At 38.0% G+C, this 23,711-nt stretch overlaps 1 protein-coding gene across 2 annotated transcripts in view; it reads left to right on the top strand.

Annotated features, from left to right (window-relative positions):
• The window catches only part of LOC139743773 (constitutive coactivator of PPAR-gamma-like protein 1 homolog), a 47,745-nt gene that overhangs the window by 13,819 nt on the left and 10,215 nt on the right, over nucleotides 1-23,711 (top strand). For both annotated transcript variants that reach the window (XM_071654226.1, XM_071654225.1), the window contains exons 2-9: nucleotides 10,368-10,652; nucleotides 17,502-17,584; nucleotides 18,419-18,641; nucleotides 19,369-19,412; nucleotides 20,061-20,122; nucleotides 21,507-21,531; nucleotides 21,953-22,141; nucleotides 23,101-23,269. In XM_071654226.1, coding sequence (XP_071510327.1) covers nucleotides 10,368-10,652; nucleotides 17,502-17,584; nucleotides 18,419-18,641; nucleotides 19,369-19,412; nucleotides 20,061-20,122; nucleotides 21,507-21,531; nucleotides 21,953-22,141; nucleotides 23,101-23,269 — 1,080 coding nt within the window. The remainder of the gene's footprint in view (nucleotides 1-10,367; nucleotides 10,653-17,501; nucleotides 17,585-18,418; nucleotides 18,642-19,368; nucleotides 19,413-20,060; nucleotides 20,123-21,506; nucleotides 21,532-21,952; nucleotides 22,142-23,100; nucleotides 23,270-23,711) is intronic.

The following is a 23,711-nucleotide window of genomic DNA, read 5'->3' as shown; positions in this document are numbered from 1 at the left end:
TCTAATTATCTCACAAGATGTCAAAATCTGAATCTCCCATCTCAACTCACACTATACCATCCCTTTAACCCTTTTAGAACCAATATTTTGAAAATAGTGGTATTGTGGACAGTAGGGCTGGTAGTGGTAGTGGCAGAGCCAAATGTGATTCATTTGAGATATTGTTCATTTAGAGTCATGTTGTGACAGAAATTCTTTCACAGAGCAGATAAAGAATTGAGACCAAATGACTTATTTTGCAAAAGCCAGTACACCTATCACAATTTCCAGTCACACCATAGGGTACTGTTTAGCAATAAACTGGTTGGGGATTGTGCGACCAGTCTGTACACACCATAACGCAGCATTGGTCAAATCATGGACCCTACCATGGTGGCAGCTTCTGGATCTGTCATCCCAGATCAGCAGTAAAGAAAAGAAAAGAAAAAAAAGTGATTAAATGCAAGTAAAAAAGGTGTGATGTCAATCTACATGGTAAGCATTACTTATAAATAAGTGTTGTTAGAGGTACAAAATAAATTTCTGCAGTACAAAGAAAAAAAAATGATGGTTGACGCTAACCAATTTTAGCTCATTTGGCCGATATTTTCCACTACTAATAGTCTTCAAACATGCATACCGCAAGCTGTTGTGCAACATTAGGCATTCATCTTGTGTGTCAGAAAATCCCCCACCCCCACAGGGTTGTACTATGAAGCCTTTCGACAAATGGATAGATACCACTCTGCTGTGTTGTATTCCACAGTTCTGTGTCTACAATGATGCTTCAGAAAACATTTCAAATGTACTGTAAGTCAAAAGCTGCATGTACAATTTGTATAACTACGTAATTTATGTATTTTCACTTTGAGACATGCCAGTATTAAAGCCGAACAACATTTTAATAAGTGACACCTTATCCATAAATATCATTTTGTGTGTGCCGTTAAACTGCATACATTTTGATCATAATGTATAGTTGAAATTCATTGTGCATTTTATAAACATGAGTATTAAGAGAAAACTAATAGGGACAAAGATATGCACAGCATTAATTTCAAGGGCAGAAAAACAGTGCAAATGTGTCGGGTCTGAATTATGAAACTAGCGGGCAAGTGCGGTCACACTCCTGTCTAGTCCGCGCGCAAAGCAACAGCTGCTGTCGGATAGCTTTTGTCAACATTCTTGATCGTTGGCAATGGGATTTGACTTCATAAGGCCAGGAACTGCTTGGCGATCATTGCCAGCCCATGGCAACCGTTGGCCAGTTTGTATCCTACATGTACACCGTCCTTAACAACACTTATGGATGCTTGGTTATTGGGTCTGACAAATTGCCAAGAGTAGAGTCAGGATGTTTTTGCGCGAGTCTCTGAGAATACCACAGAAATTGTTTCTGTAAAAAACATGTTCCTCTTGGGACATCCAAGTTGATGAAATTGTCTTCAGTCAAGTTGCAAGATTGCACTAATGACTTACTGCATGCAAAGGAAAGTAACTTATTCTCTGTGGCCAGACACACATTTGTCACACATTTGTTGAAATGCAGGAAAAGCAATATTTCTTGCCTTTTTCATTTTTCCTTTTCCTTTTTGAGCCATTTCTTAATTTTGTACAATATCTTAAAACCTAATGTTCTGGATGTCATGAAGGTAGGATTTAAAGGGATCGTATAGTTTTGGTTGAGACCTAACTTCAGGTTTCTAACTTTCTTTGGTGAGATAACGAGAAACCTCTTAAATGAAATATGAAAGAGCATGTGATTCCAAAAGGAATTCACCGTTTATTTGATGAAAATTGGTTTGGAAATGGCTGAGATATCCAAAACAGAAAGATCCTTATAAGAGGTGAGACCCACCTTTTATTACAGTCTCTTTGTTTTATTTTGTTTTTGGATGTCTCAGCCATTCCGAAACTGATTTTCATCAAATAAACTTTAATTCCTCTTAGAATGATATGTTCTGTACTATTTTATGAGTGAGTTCATGAGTGAGTTCTTGATATCTAGCAAAAAGTTGTATTTAAGACCAATCCTCATCTCCACCAATACTATGCCATTCCTGTAATGCAAATTAAAGAATAGATAAAAATAGATAATGTGCCAGTACACATATGTACACATATTATGTGTATGGATAAGTTTGTTTTGATTTGAAATCAAAACCCAGTAGTGAACTGACACCAGCACTGCCTTGAGTCTCGAGCACAGCTTCTGCTTGTTTCATTCAGCCATGAGAAGAGGTTGTGTACATATTCCTGGAAAATTTAAGAAAAAAAAAATAAGCAAAACTTTTTTGTGCGTGGCTACCAAGTACATGTGTAGATAAAGTTTGATTTGAGATTTGTTAAGATTTATAAAGCCTTTGTTGTACGCATGTACATCATTCAAATTTGTATTACACTGTAAGTGCAGTTCTGAGCGCGGGGCACATTTAGTAAAAGGAGAAAGTTTGTTGAGTGCTCTGTCTGGTAGAGTATGGTTTGAAAATAAACACAGAGGGTCAGTTGATTGTATACAGTTGTATCATCTTCCTACCAATGGCTGATGGTAAAATCACTTCATGGATTCTGTTGCATTTAAAAGGTATTAAGTTTTACTTGCCTTTGGGAATGGGAACTCATGGAACCTCAAAGTGTGTCAGAGTAATGGTTGGGAGCCAGCTTCCCAGGGATGTAGGTACAGTGCTGGGTAAATATTCATCAGTGGAGACAATTTTCATCAGCAGTGGCTATCGGGAAGTGAGGTATCTTTTAAAGAAGAGGAGAAAGAAGATGAGGGAGGAGGCTGTGGATGAGTCATGTAGGAGGAGGTAGTCAGAGATACCCTCTGCATCTTTGGTTTCGACATACATCTACATGTACATTCATGTGTGTGAAATGCTCAGAGCTCGGTGTATTTCTTTTACCCCCATTTCCCCCACCCCCTTCCATTTCACTCTTCCTGCTAAAGAAGCTTACATGACTCACAAAGTGGCCTTGTACTGCATGGACACATACACAGAATTTATTCTAAATGTGTGAATAAGTTCCTCTCCTGACAACGTTTTCCTGTATACAGTGTAAGTTGTACAAAATGCAGATAATTGGCATTTCATTATCTCTGGCACTGAAAATAGGCCATTTTGATTTCCTAAACCTCAGAGGGGTTATCTGGTTATCATGTGTCAGGAACGAGTGCTGAATTATTCATCATTATTCTTAATTTGCAGGGTTTAGTAAAATTAGCATTTATAAGCAATTGAGTCCACAGTTTTTTCCGGAACAGAAGTGACTTTAATCCATTTTAGAAATATTCTGCAGTAAACCGTGTTTGTTTTTAATACTACGAAATCCAGTGTATAAACTTTGTTAAGTGCTTTTGAGTTTAATAGAAATTTGTGCATAAGTAAACCCTTTGGCTGGTTCCTTTAAAAAAAAAAGGTTTTCCCCTAGCTCAGATGTTATGCATTGTAGGTAGATATGTCTCCACCCCCATTGGTACAGGAGGCGTTTTTTTATTAAGGTTGTCCAGTTGTATGTCTGTCCGGCCAACCATTTCAGATCTAGTACTGCAAAACACAATACTTTCGCAGCATGAAATTTTAGCGAATTGGAGGCGACGGCCTGTTTCGCAGCATGAAATTTTCACGAGTTGCCTCTAACATTCAATGCATATAGTGCAGACAAGAACTTTCATATTATGTGCATTTTAATTACGCAAGTCTTGACTCTTGCAAAATTCACAAAATCAAAATGTACACGAACACTCTTAGTTTTACAGTAATCAGAATCATTGAAACAAACAAACAAACAAACAAATCATCCTGAGTTTTACCTGGGCTAGTCTGGCCTTTTGTACCTGGAATGTCCATGCATAATATTTGGTAAGAAGAATGAAAATAAACAAACAATTAAAGTTGTGTGAAATGACAAGGGCAAAAATTCACCAGTTGACGTTCATTGGTAGCCAAAATTTTGCTAACAGTGTCATTTTGAGCTGTAAATGTTTGCGTAGCTGTGACTTAAAAAGTTGTACAATAGCAATACTTGGTGTGATGGCTAGAAGTACATGTAGATCGGTATACTTTTTTGTGGATGGGGAGTTGAAAGGTCAATTTTCAAGGTCAATTGTTTAGAATGAAAACTTCTCAAATATGAATGAAAGGCTCTGTGTTCTGGCAAACAGCGATTCATGATAAAGAGGATGCATTGCAGTTGACTGTATATTCTTCCTTTATATGTTAAAATGTTTCGGTTTTGTTTTGTTTTGTTTTGTTTTGTTTTGTTTTTTTGTCCCCGCCGAACGAGTTCGAGCAGGGGACTATGAAACGGGCTCCGTACGTGTGTGTGTCCGTGTGTCCGTCCGTCCGTGTGTCCGTCCGTCCGTCCGTGTGTCCGTGTGTCCGTGTGTGCGTCCGTGTGTGATCAAAATCTTCAATTTGCTACTTCTCTGTCATTTATGAGCCAATTTTGATTCTGTTTGCTTTATATGATAGCACTACATGGGAGCTTTGAAACTTCTACACAGAATTTCAGTCGTGACCTTTGACCTTGACCTTTGACCTATATTGTACATTTTGCTACAAAATGCTACTCCTTCGCCATTTCTAACCCGATTTCGATTCCGTTTGCTTTATGTGATGGCACTAGGTGAGGGCTTCAAAACTTCTACACAGAATTTTGACCTTTGACTTCTTTGACCTTTGACCTTGATTTTTGACCTATATTGTACATTTTGCTACGAAATGCTACTCCTTCGCCATTTTTAACCCGATTTCGATTCCGTTTGCTTTATATGATGGCACTAGTTGAGGGCTTCAAAACTTCTACACAGAATTTTGACCTTTGACTTCTTTGACCTTTGACCTTGATTTTTGACCTTTATTGTGCATTTTGCTACAGAATGCTACTCCTTCGCCATTTCTAACCTGATTTCGATTCCGTTTGCTTTATGTGATAGCACTAGGTGAGGGCTTCAAAACTTCTACACAGAATTTTGACCTTTGTCTTCTTTGACCTTTGACCTTGATTTTTGACCTATATTGTACATTGGCTACAAAATGCTACTCCTTCGCCATTTCTAACCCAATTTCGATTCCATTTGCTTTATGTGATGGCACTAGGTGAGGGCTTCAAAACTTCTACACAGAATTTTGACCTTTGACTTCTTTGACCTTTGACCTTGATTTTTTACCTATATTGCACATTTTGTTACAAAATGCTACTTCCGGCGGGGACATATGTTACGCACCGCGTAATTTCTACTTTTCCTTTTTTTTGGGGGGGGGGGGGGTAGGCTGTATTAGACAAGTCTTTCACAGCTTTAAACTAAACCAATAGCATAAATGGTTGTTGTTTGTTGTCTTTTTTGTTTCCCCAGCACAGTCATGGCCATTGTGTATCAGGGTTGTGTTTCATGAAGCGCTTTGAAATAATTGGAATTACAATTTACAACATTGTATTGCACGTTGCAGTGAGTGTAGGTATAGCCAATCAGCTGCAAACATTTTGAGTTACTGCTATAGTAACTACGAGTATTAAAAGTTGCTGCGTACAACTGTAATAAACATCTATATCTGTGGTCACCAGATTGACACTTTGTACCTCTAATGGTGATCAGTCAAGTGCCCTACCTGTTCCACCTCAGGTGACACTCCTGTTCATGTGGTGGAGTATTTTAACATTATAAATGATGTCGGACTTACGTACATAGTCAACCACAAATCTTCTCTATTGTATATCATTAGAATTGTAGTTGCCTTTTGTATATATTATATCAGTCATGAACTGTCGCATTATATTGTAAATGCTGGCCAAAAGCTCATGAATCTCCTTACAGAGTGACAAAGGGAGTGGAGAGTTGAATGTTGAAGAGGACACATCGTTGACGTCAATCGACAATGGCATTTTGAAAGTGAATCTTGCAGTATCACTAGATACTTTTAAGCATGGATTATGGAAACATTCAGAATTAATGTTTAACCTGTTGAAGACTAGTCCCAAGTACACTCTGGCAGGTGTCAATGGGAAATGTGTGTTATAGCAAAACTAGCTCGAAGTCAATGGGTTAATGCAGTACATTGACCTGTAGTTTCAAAGTGAATGTCTCTGAGGGTAGACTTGCATGATCTAAATGCAACCAAATAAAGTGACATATCAGTATAAAAGTTATTGAATACGAAATGGTATTAGATGCTTTCTTGTACATTAGTGTCAGAATAACATCCAGAGTTGCTTAGGAAGAAAAGGTATGATCTTGTGTTGATTTTATGAATATAGTTGATGCCTGTAGTCAAAATATTTTGTACATTGTAACTTTATCATGTCATCTGCTATTAACGAAAAATGGATTGTGCTTTTTATGTGCATGCAATAGATAAATTCCATGTTAACCATGAGCCCAATTCTGGCGCAAGTTTTAGTGTTTTATGATTGCTCTGACCCAGGGTGTGATTGTACTGCATCTGCAGTCCACAGCCCATGGCGGCATCAACTATGCATCGGCATGAAATGAGCCTCTGGCCTAGATGTTACTTGTTATTCCACACTATGAATGATACTTCACATGCTCGTGGTTCCCTTGCCTTACACAAATCTAGCATGGTAGCAGCAGCCTGTCTTCATTTGTACATTCCCTACATCAGTTGATACGACGCATGCAAGGTCGGATGCCTTTTGTTATTGGCTCTGAGAGAATAATTCCAGTACACTGCATGAAGTGTTTGATGAGGTTAGCTCATCTTTGTCTATTGAAAGAGTCTTCATATGTTCATGGGAACATTTTTGTTCATACCTGGTGGAGTAGATGTTTCATAATTGGTTTGCTTCATAGCTCACTGGAGCCAAATGCCACGTCAGATTCACATATACACAGCAATCTGAAGCATGGGAGGCAGCATCGTTTAGGAATTGTTTTTTAATGTGCTAGATATTTATGAATAATCATTCAAACTTCATATTAAAGTCATTAGATTTTTTGTAAGTAGTAAGCATCTACAATTTCAAATACTGTAAAACCATAAATATTGGCGGCATAAAATTTTCGTGAATTGGAGCCGACAGCCTTTTTTGCGAATTGCAACTGGCATTCAACGCATATAGTATAGAGAAGAATATTCGCATGCATTTTAATTTCACGAATCTCGGCCCTCGCGAAATTTGCAACATTGAAATGCCCACGAAAATTTATGGTTTTACAGTATGAACTGGTGGTCTATAGCAGGGCTGTGATGGTAGAACTGTTTTGTACAAACTGTATAAATGAGAGTCAAAATTGATAAAATTATGTAATATCTATCAGGTGTTGCTGCCAAAAGAAGAGGAAAAAAAAAAGAAAAAGGAAGTCCAGCATGGGGAGAGAAGGTTGACTGGATTGATTCAATCTTCATTCGCTGCCCCCCAGGGTACATCAGAAAACCATGTCTAGTGCAGGCCTGCTGGAATAGAATTACCCATCAGCGAACATGTGCATTGAAGCGTTCACTTATTGGTAACATTCAACTCAAAGTCAAGATTCTTCGGCTGTGCGTTTACTTGTAACATAGAGATCAGTGATGAAGCTGTACACAGTTTGTAATGGGATTACTAAATTGATACAAGACTTCCAATTGCATGGTATCCCACACTAACAGGTCTTACAGGTTAGAGGAGACTTGTGTTTTTATAATTGTCAATATTACATGCCAGTTTGTCATGGACTGGTTTGATGGGAAAAACAAATTTTGATTTAAACTGTCCATTCAAACTTGTCAAACTAATCATCAAATTATCTGTAAATAGTAAGCGTCTACTTCTTCATATACTGTAAAACCATAAATAATCGTGACATGAAATTTTAGCGAATTGGAGCTGATAGCCTTTTTCGCTGCATGAAATTTTCGTGAATTTGCCACCGGCATTTAGTGCCTATAATAGCGTAGACAAGAATTATTGCATGAATTTTAATTTTATGATTTGTGTGTGTGTGTGTGTGTGTGTGTGTGTGTGTGTATTTGGCAGAGTGAGGCAAACTTTGCTTGTCTGGTGCAGATGTTACAGCGCAGTAAAATGTAAATTACAGGCATACTATTTAGCTCATTCCCATGCTTTTATCCAGGGCTCAACACTAACGGTGGCCCAGTGGCCCAGGGCCACCAAAAATGAAAGTCTGGCCACCAAATTTCAAAAAAGGGCAAATTTGGTGGCCCCATCGGGCCACCAAACAAAAAAGTTATTGTCGAGCCATGTTTTATCACACACAAACTGTAAAAGGTTAAAAAGGTATTCACACATTCAATTTTGTGCTAGCTACATGAACATGCTCTGTCCAAATATGCTTCAAAAAAAGGGGGAAAAGTAGTTACCCCATTACAGATTGTTACTGTTTTACGGTAATACTAAAGTGCTAAAATAAGTTGATTTGTATCTGACAGGGACTCTTATGTGTTTCTACACATAGATGGATGCTCATGTGGCATAAAGATGGTAATATGGTTATAATTAATTCTATATGTAGTTAGGTTTTGAATTCAGTCAGCTCTGATAAAGAATCATATTTTGTGTGTGTTTTGTTTATACATTTACAGTTGGCTATAAATACATGTGAAAATGTCTGTCTCTTTGTATAGCCATCAGTCAAGGTACTCTTTTTCTGTATAATTACACTGAATAAAAGATTGCCACTTTCTACTTTTGTGTGAATTTATGTGGAAATCCTGTGCTCACAGAGATATGGAGTTTTCAGCAAGATGTGTAGCCAATGTTGCCTTGGTTAAAGACTAGTACTGGACTTTTTAATAGTACAAGGCGTACATATACTACAAATTGTAGTACATGTTGAGGCAAATATCACAAATGGTTTGATTGTATGTGAGTACTGCTTTCAATTTAGCAACAATCATGAAGCAGTTTTTCAAAAGTGCTGCATTTTCCTGAATGTGGCGTGCTCCAGAAAGTTGTAACATTTACAGTTGTATTGTGCCAAGATTTAAATTCCCAGATGCCCTGGTAATAATGTTGAGAGAAAGGATTAGTAAATATTCTGTCACTCACGCTTGATTCAGTGGGTTGTCATTGTGCCAAAATGAGAGATCATGCAAAGATATGTCAGAGTATAGTAATTCCTGAGTACATTTTGATTGGTGTATAGCAAACCTTGGCATAAAACAGTTTCATTATACATTAATGTGGCATTTGGATTTACGCAAGTGCGCACAAACTTGACACTAGCGGTATGCAGGTACATTATGTATGTAAGGAACATCAAGCACTTCAGATTAAAGGCTAACCAATTTAAGCACATCTTGTTGTGAGTTTGGCATTTCTTCTGTCTTTCCATCATAATATATAGTGATAATATGTTCTTCCAACTCACTAATATGCTCTCAACAGGCCTGATTATGTAAAAGGGAACATACATGTATTTTTCAGAAAACAGAAAATCTCAACACTTCAGAGCCTATTTTTGTTCCTTTGTGTCTTTTAGTCTCTAAGTTACACATTCATCCTGCATACATACATGTACAAATGTATCATGTCTGCGATGGACATCAACGTTTTCATCATTTGTTTTATGCTGTAAGCCGGGATTGACACAGTAACCATTATCCGATTATATTCATCTTTTGAGGTCCCGGTAATTTTTCAAGGCAGATGTGGTAAATGCTTTCGATAGTGGTTTTGAGGATGAGAGGAATTTTACTGTGTGCTAAATTATATTTCAAGACTGAATGATATGGAATTAAATCAAATTCACATCATGGTGCTGTTTTGTACGTATGTGTGTTACGTCCTGGTTATGTCATGTATGTTTTGTTGTCATCTTTTAAGATCAGGTTTTAGATGCTCTTTATCAGTCTGGTGTGTTTACTTGTAATGTTATGGAGACATGCTGTTGTCCACTGTTCTGATTTTTCCTTCATTATTACACCAACTGAAAATTACACTTGTCAAATCTCATAGAAAGGTGAAGTTAAATGGGCAATTACATGAGAGAGGGTATCATAGCTTAGGGATCAAACTTTTATTACTCTTCATAAATCTATGCAAAATAATTAGCAAATCATTGAGAAATGTTTGCCAAAGTGGGATGAAATACACTTATAGATCTTTCTGCTACTTTACACTGTATGCGCAGTTATTTTTCCAAGGGTTTAATTGTTGTGAATTTTGCGAATCATTGTTGAACCCTGAATTTAACAACGCACAAAAATATCTAGGACAGGCGTTAGTACACTTATGATTGCCTCAGTGTCAAAATCATGAAAACAGTATCTCGTGAAATTGTCCATGACCTCTTCATTTGCATAAATATACATGAAAATAACAGCTTGTACAGTAATCGAGACGACAGATAAATTTTTCTCCATGGCATCTGTATACCAATCTCCGTCTCGCCTCATCTCAATCTCCATCTCTTCTCCTCATTGCAGACACATGCATCCGTCTGGCCCTCCACCAGTGTGGTATCCAGACTGTGGTCACCTGCACCGACCACACCCAGGAGGTCATCGCCTACCTCCGCCAGAGGGGTTGCCATGGCATCCTGGGGCAGTCAGCTGACCTGGCCATCTTTGACCCACCGATGCTCTTCTCCTCGCACCGCTTCAAACTGTCGATGAAAGGGGAGATCACTACTCAGCAGTACAACATGGAGGAGGTGGCCCGCGCCCTCAACCTCCATCCAGACAGATTTGTCCTCTTTGCAGCTCTCCTTGGTAAGATGCAGGGATGGATGCTTTCTGAATCAGTCAAATTAAGTCATGATATTGTGTACCATTGTTCCTCTGAATGGTGTTGTTGGGCAGTACTAATGTTGTGCAGAGGTACGGTACTATATGTACCACAAATGTGTTTTGGCGGAGGACTAGTTACGCACAGAAACCAAAAAATGATAACTAAAAAAGACAGACATATGTACAGGGTAATTTTAAAGAGGGACTCCTGGAGGTAAAGAAAAGATGACAACACATATAAGTTTTGATGTCCAGTTTGCAACCCTGAAAATCAGATTCATGTCATTAGCTGGTATATTGTAGAGATAGGTAATTCAGACCTTTTCAAAGAATGAAGAAAACTGAAAACTTCCTTATGCTGGAGGGGAAACATTACTATAGATTTCCGATGAATTTATTTGAATGCCTGGAAAAAAAAACCTGTTTTTCTCAATACAAAAAGGGAGTGTATTCTCAAGTGACATGGGGTTAGCTTTTCATTTCTTTTCTTTTTTTTTGAAAACTGAGGTATATTACTGCTAGATTTCATACACAATGTTGGGAGACATTATTCTTCTTGAAAGCATGCAAAATTTTGTGACATTTGCAAAAGGGATATATGTGACTCTGCACCTCAAAACAAACAAAAGGTCGACAGACATGAATTTTTAGTTAAGACCATATTCTGAAAGAGCAGACTTTAAGCTTTATAATGATGTGTAATTCAAATCAAATGGACTCTCCTAACCTATCTGAATATTGGAAAAAAAGCACAAACTCAGGAAAAGTGTGAACTGAGAAAAGAGGCTCTGAAGTACAATGTCTATTCAAGCGCTTAATCTTTACCAAACGGTGCTGGCTGTGCGATGAATGGGACAAAAAACAGGAAGTAAACCACCAGAGTAACAACAATGAAGGGATTATCAGATTAAACTGAAATTAAGCATGCCTCATTAACACATTCTGTCCATAATCAATACCAACTTTCAAAGCAGTAGCACTATCTTTTCAAAAGTTATTAGAGTTGAACTTGAAGAGTGTGGACAAGGTTTTTCAGAAATGAAAAAGGGATTCTAAAGACACACCTAATCACACTTTTCTACCAAAAATGTTCGAGATAAACTGCTAAAAAAACACACTTTCCTGCCCGTTTTATGATACCAAATTTTAGCATGATGTAAAAGAAGACCCGCTCTTTCATAAAATATGAAAAAGTCAAGTTCGGCTAGGTTGACCCATTTCACTTTAATATTTTCAGTCCTCACGCAAAATCAGTGTGTGCGACTTTATGTTCGTTTTGAGGTGCACTGTCACATATGACCTTTAACAGTCATCATTCCAAACCAACATCCAGTGCACCCTGGCAGCCAATTCGTGCAAGGCATTTAAAACGTGACATGTAGTACATCAATATGAAAGTCAACATTTCAACACCTTATCAGATGCACAAAGGAAAAAGGAATAGAGAGGGGAGAGAGAATTCATGATGGTTGCATACCTCATTGCAATGAAAGAAAGATGTATTTACACACCTGTAATCAACAGATACTAGTAACTGATAACAAAATCTTGTGCTCAAATGAAGTACTGTCAAACACGATATTTTCGCGGCATGAAATTTTCGCGAATTGGAGGCGACAGCCTTTTTTGCGGCATGAAATTTTCGCGAGTTGCCTCTAACATTCAATGCATATAGTGTCACAAGAACTTTACAGTAACTTTCCATAAGTGATAACGTCAAAATCAGTGCTTGAAAATATACATTCTGTGTTTCTGCTTATGCATCCTTCAAGGGTGCAAGAGGCATTATGCATTCCGGTCGTCCATCCATCTGCCCCAGATCTTATGATTTAAGAAAAACTTTCAGTGGATTTCTTGATAGCAGGCTAAAGGATTCTATAGGAGGTACAGATGTAGTGTTTAGATTTGGGCAAATTCTCTCAAGGACAAATGGCAAAAGTCACTGAACTTTGTCTACAAACAAAAAGAAAGCAATACAGTAAAATGAGGAATGTTTGCGTGCATTTTAATTTCGCAAAATTAAAATGCACATGAAAGTTCTTGTCTACTCTGTACGCATTGAATGTTAGAGGCAACTTGCGAAAATTTAATGGCTCAAAAAAGGCTGTCGGCTCCAATTCATGAAAATTTCATGCCGTGAAAATATTGTGTTCCACAGTATCTAATGGTAAAATAAGGTAAGGATAGAAGTTGAAACTGACAATAATTTCTATGAAGTAGCTTCTGTGTTGATGATGGTATAAAGTATTCCTGTGAAAATCATATATTTATCCATAAGGGATAACAAAACACTGGAGATTCAGAAGATTATCAGCTCTTGTTTTTGTTGAGACAAAATACAGTGATACTGTTATAGACTTGTCTGCCATCAGTGAGAGAGCGTTACCCGGATCTAATCGATGGCAAATGTTTCCGCATATCGTGAAGAAATCACAACAAGGAGCAAACTTTGATAGCTCTGGTCTAGGCACCCAGCCAAGAAACGTCAAGTGTGAATCAAAGAAGGACTGGTTACCTAGTAGCTCGTAAATTGATGTCACCCTCACTACTCAAGTATGTGGTCAGGAAGGACAATAAGCTGATACACTGTGTTGACTTCTATTATTATCCATGAATGATGGAAAGTGTGCTGCGAAAACAAAGAAGAGTATGAAACATGTATTTCAGAGCGTTTAAAGGGAGTGAACACACAAAAAAAAATTAGTGAAGATTGAAGGAGCAAAATCTAAACATCTTGAAGGGAGAGATAATGATATGAAATAATATAAACTTTAATCAAGGGGAAATGAACTGCATCTATTGCTCAGCACATGTTATACATGTGGTCGGGCTGGGTTGGTATCCTGTGTTTGGAAAAACATTCATGTAGACATACACTACATTATGCTAGCTGCTGAGGAAAGAAGGAAAAGACAGACAGACAGACAGACAGACAGACAGACAGACTGATTTGAGGTGATGACAAACCCTGCTGGCCTGCACATGGGCACGGCAGATGATGAAAGTTTTCATCACGGCGCTGCAATCCAGTGATAACTGGCTTGTGAGTCATCAGTGACTGGTTCACATTTCGCCAGTGAGCCAGAGAGCGTGCTTCATCCTCCTCCCGTCTCCTCCGTCTCCTTCCAGCCAGATAGGAAGCTAGAGAATGCAGAGGGTGTGAGGACAATGGAAGATGGCATAAGAGAAGGAGGAAAAGGGTTAATACTGTAGAATCTGGTTGTAATTAGAAAGGGGTGTTTGAGGAAAACACAAACAAATTCAATTCATTAATGATGGGCTACACTCAGAATTTATTTTGCCTATTTATCATTACCATTTTATCAATCCACTAGTATTCTTTGTCTTAGGACTGTCCACTGACAGGTTGACATCACTAAGCATGGAAATGAGATGCTTTTCTCACGAGTTTCAAAGATTCTCTCTCTCCCTCAAAAAGAAAAAAAAAAGTTAATCATTGCTCTCCACAGATCACAGTGGTAGCAGTGAGTTATACCAAAAATCGGCATAGAAAACAATTAATGATGCATCAGGCATTTCTGGCATCCAAATAGGGTTAATAGAGAGCTTTGCGATATGACCCGATTGGTAAAAGGCAGGATTCTGTTGCAGATACCAATAATTTGTGATTCACAAACAAGACGGGTTTGTCGTGAACACAAAGGGGTTGGCTGTTCTTCAGAGACCGTGGAAGCCTACTTCCATATTTCCCTCCCTTTTTTTTTTTCCATTCCCTGCCTCTTTCGGCAGTTAAGTGGGGACCCGTGCGTCCACATTTCTGCCTAGATGAGGACTTCTTCTGTGTGCCCATATTCTCTGGTTCTCCCAGCACGCAGCCTGGAGCCCTCCAGTGTCAACATTTAGTCATTCTCTGGGAGGAGGCTGTGCAGGTCTTCTCTCTCCTCTTCTCATCTCTGTTTCTCTCTCTCTTGTGATTCTTTGTCTCTATCTATCCGTCTGCCCTTCTTCCTCACTCTCCTCTTCCTCATCTTTTTGTCGTTGCCCGTTTTCATTCCTCAATCTCATTTTCCCTCTTCTCGATTTTCTCAGCATCTCGCTTTGTCTTTTAGTCTCTCTCTCATCTATTTCTCTCTCTCTCTCTCTGTCTCTCTGTATCTATCTATCTATCTCTCACTCCTTGTGCATATCTCTCACCCGCATCCAGTTACTACCAGTATGTTTCTCCCTCTGTCTCCCGATATTTCATATTTGCTCCTGCTTTGGGAATTTCTGATGACCACGGATGAAATATTGATTGGTTATTGTGACTCATCGTGGATAATCCAGCCCATGCTTACTCCTTAACCTACTTACACTGAGCACATGAGTGTGGGGTGAGAGAGAAAAGAGAGAGAAGCCTAGAACGGGGGCTGCAACAGTAGGACCGCCAGGTCCTCTGTGAATTCTGTGGTGTCACATATTTTTATTTTTGATTAAAAATGTATGTTTATTTTTTAATGGACTCAAAATTTTGATATTCTCATCATCACGGAGCAACGATTTACATCCATGCTTGTTCGCAGTATATACTACATAATGTAAATTGTAAACTCATTTGTCTATTTTCCAAATAGGTACTTCTGTGTGATATTCAGGTAGAATATGATAGCAAAATAGGGTTACATTGAGATGAGAAAAACATAGTAAAAATATGAATTATTTTCAAATATTTATACAAGTCATTAAGTGATTGTTTATCAAATATTAGATTGCATATATTTATTTAAAAAAACAATCATGGAATTGCTTTTTGAAAAAAAAAAGTGAAGCTCATTGACACTGCTGGAACAACAACAAAAACAATAACAAAATTATAATCACATTTAATAGGCTCCTCTTAACAATATAAATACACGGAGTTATTGTGAATGTTGATAATGTTTCTAGAGAAAGACATCCATATTTGTTGTAGTGACTGTTAAAAATACATGCACAAAAATAAATGGTACTCGAAGTGCGGATCAGATTTGTCAACTGTCGACATATTTTGGCATACATGTACTATCTACCTGGCAGGTAGCCATTATTAAACCTGATACTCTTGGTATTTCTGTGAATCAGGACTTGGCAAATAGTTCAAAGGATTACCAGTACTTGTAGAGTAGATTCTGTCAGAGAGTGAATAATCATCATGTGTTATTGACATCATTCGGTCTTAGAACATGTTTTTGTATGACTCACACTAATTTCATCGCAAAGAAATAGAAATTTATTGATTTTGACCTTCCAACCCATCTGTTCTAAATATGAAAACAAAGATATTACCTGTGTCTAAATGTGTATGCACTGAGTGCTCGTGATTAGAATTTATGAAGAAGTCTTTGTGAGACCGAGAGTTATTGAAAAATGAAACAGACCAAAACAAACAAAAACAAACACTTGGGCCTTCATGTCACACGGCACCCTTTCCTTTTGCTGTTTTACTTGTTTGTGACAATCCTGTTCTCCTATTGTTTTGTACTTAGTATGCATCCTATTGACTGGAAATGTCCTTCAATATGTTGCAAGTTTCACATTGAAGAAGGCCCAGTATGTTTGTAGGACTGATTCACATGTAAAATGCATGAGTGTCTACAACTGATTTTATTTTTTCTTATTTCTGTAATCTGTCAATCAGTACTGATCCAGCGTGACCATAAAGAGATAATCTCTTTCCCACTGTGATATTTCTGTAATTAACCCAAGTTGCCTTCCCTAACTTCTTTCAGTAGCATATGATATCTTTTGAGTGCTTTTTGTAGCTGAATAATACCATGGTTACTTCTCATTCGGTTCTCATTCACTGTGTAAATTCTCTGCATAACTTGAGAACGTGGCCTGGTTTCTGTATATGATCTTTGTGGAATTCAGGATCATGTACAACATAGCATGGGCTCTGTAGGTATTTTGGCATTTAGTTTACATTATACAATTATGCACAATATCACGGGTGTACTTGATAGTCCATAATGAATGTTGATTGTACTTGATATAAACTCCTTAATATTCTGCACATTAGTCTGTTTATCTGTAAATAATTGTTGGATGTTTGTACATGACAACTACATTCAACGTAATTTAGCTAAAATACGAAATAGGCAGATCAATAATGATTGTGGATATCATATGTCGAGGTTCATGGGTCAGATGTCACAATTCACCAAGAAGTGGAGCAACTGACACAGTAAAAGTGGCTTAAATTTAGTGCAAGGATTTCCTTAGGCAGGTTGATTCGTACCTGTTATTCAGTGGCAGCCAAAGTACAGAACTTTACACTTTGTACAACTTGGTTGTAATGAAAAGAATAATGTCAGACAAACCGAATGGTAGAGGTTTGATGAAAATCAAACTTCACAAGTTCACAAGTATCATAGAATTTTGCACACTTCTTCGACAAATGTCCCTTTTAGTAAGATGTAGTCGTAATAGCATCAAGTGATTGTGGTATTGTAATAATGTAGTACTAATGAATTTTGCTTGGGAAAGAGGTGTGCAGTTGCTAAATCTTTGACTACAAAACATGATAACTAATATTTGTGTGTACAAATGGGTGGGAGAGTTGTGAGATGAAAGATCACCTCTTGAAGTTTCCATATTTTCAGTTGAATCAGATGAAACTTAATATTCTATTACATTTTTGTTTTACATATTTAATTTGATTGAACTTGTAATTATTCTGTTTGTGTGTTTTTGCTGTATTTTCCTGAAGATGGATGGATGTAACTGAAATGGCCTCGCATGGCTAGGAGCTATGTAATGCTACAACAATCTCAGTGAATATGACTTGACAGCAGTCAATCAAATTCCCCTTTCCGTTATACCCCCTTTTCCTTTTAAAATTCTCCTTTCTAGGTAACCACATCATGCCAGAGGAGGATCTAGCTGCATTTCACTGGTCACTCTTGGGCCCTGACCATCCCCTCAATGGACTACGGGTAAGCTGTGCTTGGCTATTAAAAAAAAAAAAAAAAAAAAATGATGGCTGCGACATTTTTTCTAGCCCTGTGCTCATTTAAATAAGTTTACATTATTGTACTTGGAAATGCTTCAGACCTACTAGATTGTAATGTATTAGTATAGTTCAAAATTTATGAGAACCACTTTGCATGTATTTTGCTAGCTTGATTTTCACACACTGTGCTATTTCAAGCTTACAGTTACTGGTACCCTACAACTTTGATATTTTTGTGTGCTTATTGTGCAGCTGTAATTATTTTTGTATTTTTGTCGTCACTCACAAAATGCTATATAGGGTATGTGTGTAAGTAAATTCAAATTCAAGCTTCGAATAAAGTGCATTTTAATAGTGAGAACTAAATTGGAGCATAACCCATTACATTTTCTGTCCAGGAGGGGATTTTAACTCTATTCAAAGCATTTTGAAAAAAAAAGTCATGAAACTTGAAATATAGGGAAAGCAATCTAAGCACAAATACAACTGTACCTTCATCACAAAATAGTGCAGTAAATGGTATACACCAAGTATTTTTGAGAATCAGAACATGCAAGGCAATTTTTACAAGTAGTCAAATATGTAACGGAGAATGGTATTAACCGAATGAGAAATATCCCATTGCAAGTCAGTGACTTCCCTCCTTGGAGGTGACATGCATTGCATACAGGGTGCAATATTTTGTTGATGCCATTTGGTGCCATGTTGTGAATTCCATTCATTTCAGTCAGTTCGTGGAGATGAGATGACTGCTGAAGATATGGCATATATACTTCAGTTGAGATAACTACAAAGTATGTTGTCTTCTTCTTCTTAGATGAGGGCACACCAGCCCATTCAGCCTCCCCTTGATGCAGTCCTGCCACTGGTGGCGGGCTTCGTGCGCAACATCACCAATATGTACGACCTGGATGCCATAGGACAGGAGGTGTTCAGGACGTCCAAGGGGCGTTTGGAGGAGAAGATCCAGCGCTTCAAGGCCAGTGTGGAGTTCTACTGGAGAGGGACCAAAGATGCCTGGACCAGGCACAGAGGCAAAGGTAGGCCAAGGCCTAGGTCCAAGTCCTAGACTCAAAGCTAGTGCAGTTGTGACTTTATGCAATTTAAAAAAAAAAAAAAAAAGCTTGGCAGCTTCATTACCCCAAAGGTAGGCCAAGGCCTAGGTCCAAGTCCTAGACACAGAGCTACTGCAGTTGTGACTTTATGCAATTTAAAACAAACAAACAAACAAACAAACAAGCTGGGCAGCTTCATTACCCCAAGGAGTACATTCCCAGGACAACACAGTAATAATGAAAAAAAAAACAAAAAAAAAATGTCCTTTTCCCTTTCTATTTTTTGTTTTCATTGGTGTTTTTATTATCAGTGAATATATGTTTGTGGCCAGGGGTGAGATGAGTGATACTTTGTGCAGTTTAGATCATTCTCAACAACTTGATACTACCCTTCCAAGCTAAGAATGAACTCTTCGGTAACTGATGGTGTTTGTGTGATGAAAGGAGCATCTGCTCACTGTGCAAAGGCATAGTTATGCATGTTTCCGAGATGGAAATATCGCACAGACTTGTGATGCAGATGTGTAGGGTGGGGTGGGGGTTCCTAAGAACTTTGATAGTAAAAGATTAAATATTTCCCAATTTTAACACATACAAATACAGCAGCTTATCTAGTTACTAGTACTTGCTCACATCTCTCTGAACACATTACTTCAATTCTTCATTGTTTGCACTTGCTACCAACTGTCCTTTTCATCTTCTTTTTTTAAAGGTCCCCGGTTCAACTTCCGTTCCTCAAAGTCAAATACAGACAAGGTGAGAATTGGATAAATGCTTCTAAAGGTGGTAGTCAAATAATGTCTGATTTTGTAGCATCATTTAAAACATATTACTGAAATTAAGATTATCCTTGTACATTTTGAAATGAATTAACTGCCCAAGAATAGCACAAGACACCAATCAACAAAAGTTACTGTATTTTGCTTCCTCTTATTAGAGGCAAGTCTTCTAATAAACGCAATCAAATAACAGATGGCGGTACAGAAATTGTCAGTTAGAGATATTAAGATCATGGTAGTTGCATAATGTAAAGTATCGATGTAAAGTAAAGATGTGCATCTTTTAAAGTGACCATTTCTCTCTTGCTCAAATACTCGTTACGAGAATCATATGTCATGGAAAATAACATTCTTTAATTGGAGTGTAAGGTTCAAACAAATTGTGATAGAGAAATATGAGCAGTGTAGTTTCCTTACATTCAGATTTGATTTCTAATGCTCATTGAAAGTAGTCGAACTATGTCTTGTTAAGATATGACCTTCCAGATTATTTTGATTTTAATGCGACTGTCCAGATCATTGTAACAATATTTCTTTTTGTGTGTGTGTGTGTGTGACTACAACTTAACGCATTGTACAGACTAATGTGAGTTTTTTTTGTTGACTCTGTTTGTTTCTCTTACAGAGCGACATGCAGAGAATTGAGAACGCCTTGAGCAAAATGTCCTGTGACGATAACGAACAAGGGTAGGAATGCCTGACGATTGTCAAGTACTACTTCTAATGTCAGCCCTGATTATAAGTGGATTGATTCAATTATACATGCATGCATGTTGTGATGGTACATTTAGCTAGAGAAGCTGGGTCATATGTTTGTATTGCAAGGATGCCAGTGTGAAATGTTTCTGAGTTGAATTTAGGATTTTTCTTATAGTACCCTTACTCTGTCTCCCTGTGGGCTATGTTCAAACAATGGAAAATTTCAATGCATTGGGTGTGTATAGAGTATATTTATATTTATCATACATCATTAATTAGCAACCCAAGGATCTATGAGATTTTTTCTTTTAATTTTAAGTGCATATACTATCTCTTGAAATTGAATACCGCATTTCAGTTATCCCATGTTCCTCAAGCATCTTAGATGGGTCAGTTCACGGGGTTGGGTCAGCTTTTGTGACATACCAGAAATCAAAATCCAGGCCTCATTAAAACCAAGCAAATATCTGCCAGTAATGACTGCCGAAAGAAAATGGTATCCCGCCAAGTTTTACTGCTCAGGCATCATGGGAATTGCCATTTCAGACCAGAGAATTTATTGGCAATGTTATGTGAATGTGATATCCGTGTAAGGGAGGAAAGAAAATTAATTTGAGGAGCAGCAAATCTGTGATTAAATATGCATCACTATAGCAGGGGGCAAAGTTTATATTGACGCAGCAAAACTTAACCACATTTGAAATGATCTTCATTGTGAAATGAAAAAGTTAATACCTCTCTTACACGGACATCATGCAGTTTGTCGACCCAACCCAATGGATTTACCCAGATGTCAGACACTCAACTTTGCCACTTTGCATATGGTCATGACAAATAGGTTGTGTGACCATTCTCAGGCAATCAGCAACACAAACAATGAGGAAGTTGTTGTACTTTGATTTACTTGTACCAGTGCAATTTGTGTAGAGGTCTGTTAAAATACTAACATGCATGGGATGTGTAAGTTTGTGTGCTGCGTGAAAGGTTACATTGTAATTACTTCATGCATTATTTCAACTTTTTTGTTTCCACCTCTACTTGTATCTATAGACCTTAATGTGACAAAGATACGTCTGACTTACAATGTATTGACATGTCCAAGTGGTTGAGGCTAGCTGCTGTCATTTCCAGTCCATTTTCACAGAATTTATACTCTATATTCTTTGTATGATTGAGCAGATAGGCACCTAGCAAAAGGAAAGATTTTGGAATGCTTGTACCTTTGAATGAGCCAATCTTTGCCAAGATGTGAGATACAAATGTAGATGTACATTTTGGGATTTTGTAGATGAATTTGTGACTTTCAATATGAGGTGTTGTCGTTTTTCACTGTAAATTTTGCTCACCATGTTTCTTTCTTCTTCAATTACAGACCAAAGTCTGATGAGCAGCATGAGGTAAGTAGGTCCATTCACTCTGTTATCAGTGTGTTAGATTGTTTCTGGACATGATCATCAGTGATATCATTTTATTAGTCAGTACTTTAAACTGTACTTTGTCGAGAACTTGCCTGATTGGGCACCTGAATAAAGTTGACAGAATGTGCTAGCTGTAATCATTCGAAGTATTATGATGGCATGAAGATTTTTGGCGTATGTGTGAAATTACTATTACATATTACTTTGCCATCACACCATGTGATGTTGCAGTGCTCTTTTAAAGCACTTAACATGTTGTTAGTGCTTCCATGGATATTACGTATGCAATGATGCATTACATGTTACTTTCAGTTGTTACGTGTAAGTTTTCATGAAATCACATACATGGATGTCATCAACTTATAGCTATATCTCTCTCTCATACTTTTCCCCCGTGCAGAGCTCTGGCAATGGGCCTTCTACCCAGTCTCACCAAGATATCCCGTCCCTGATGGAGCAGCCCGCCCCACCCTACTTGCCAGTGTCGGGACCGCCCCTCCCCATGGTACCCCGAGAGCTGGTCCGCATCGCTAAGCACCGGCATGACCAGGGGCTCATGGCTCCTCAGGTTCTGCAGGTCTTGACATCAGTAAGTCCAGTCTCGTACGCTCTCCCACACCTTAGTTTTGAATATTTTTCCTCTTTCTCGGACAGATAGAGCAAATATCATCCCAATACACATATGTGACAAACCTCATTCACCTATCCATTAGAATAGACAATAAAACCTTTCTCTCTGAGGAACATTTTCGAGTGTTTATTGTGTGGAAATATTACAGCAAAGTCACTTTTGATGTGTAATTCACCACAAGGTATATCTCCATGGTACCTCTACAACTAGTATTACTACTACTTCAACTACTTTGTTAACATTACCATAATTTATTTTTTTATATTCCATCTTCCAATCTCCTCATGTTTAATGCTGTTTCAGATTACTTGTGCCCAACACTCCCCCCCCCCCCAAAAAAAAAAAAAAAAAATTGTGCAAGCATAGGGTATACATGTAGTGGTGAATTGTGCAAACATTTTTCATAAGTGTGCTCCCCCCTTGCCCCTACCCCACCCATTTTTCACACATGAGGAACTTAAAACTTAAAAAACTTAAAAGCATTAGTCTGCTCTGTTCAGATGACAATTGCTAGAGTGCTATGTCTCAGATAGGCCATGGTGAACTGAGATTGGCGACAAGGATGTTATTGCTGATCTGTGCGAGTAAGAGGAGCAAACAGGACATCACACAAAATGCACATTTCCTGCTTTTGTTTCAGGTTACGCCCACAAATCTTCCCTCTCTTCAATTTCTCTCCTTGATGTCACCTAGCTTGGCCCACTTGAAAATCTTGAATATGAATACTCCTGTGTGGAAATAAACTTTGCTGAGAACAATTTAAGCATGTCTAGAAAATGGCAACATGTTTGCCTTGGTTAGATTTGATTTTTTATTTTTCCTCATGTACATATTTGAAATATCACATTATTCTTCCGGTCATGGAAAGAAGACAGTTTGGATTAAAGTGTCTCCTGCCTTCTCCTTCTCCTCCCCAGGGAGAAATCAAGCTTGGTGTTATACTAGAGGATGAGCTGAGCGGGGAATTCCCCCCATCTGTTCGCCTGTTTCGTCCAATCAGGCAAAAGATTTACGGCATTCTCTACAGCTTCTTCCCGGCCAAAGATAAGCTCATGAAGAAAGATGGTTCAGGAGAGTCCCAGGAAGGTGGGTTCTTGTTTCTCTCTCTCTCTATTCTGTCCAGTGTCTGAATCAAGACTAGTATGGGGGCTTTCAGACTAAAAAAAAAAAAAAATGAAACATCCTTGTATGTAGTCATGTCTTCGAAATACATTTCCCTAATCATTTTCAAGCACTTCAGACAATGAATTTAGTCTCCTTTGTAGACCTCTAACAACAGATAACATACAATTCCCACACAACAGCCTTGTCAAAAAGCCCATGGCATGGCAATCCCAAGCACAAATTTTGATGTGCTTACGTTAAAAAGAGTCATTACACGTATGTACTTGCTATGGTGAAGGGATAAATGATAGAATAATTAGAACGTCATGAATGAGATTGCTGCATAGTAATGGCAGTGGTGATAATCACCTTGTGATAATGTCAGTTTATGAACAAAGGGATGACAGTGGTAGTAATGATATGT

The sequence above is a fragment of the Diadema antillarum genome, unplaced genomic scaffold, assembly GCF_040938485.1.
Source record: "Diadema antillarum isolate AM-2024a unplaced genomic scaffold, OU_Dant_1.0 seq00001105_RagTag, whole genome shotgun sequence".
NCBI lineage: Eukaryota > Metazoa > Echinodermata > Echinoidea > Diadematoida > Diadematidae > Diadema > Diadema antillarum.
This window is presented reverse-complemented; position numbering and strand designations above follow the sequence as displayed.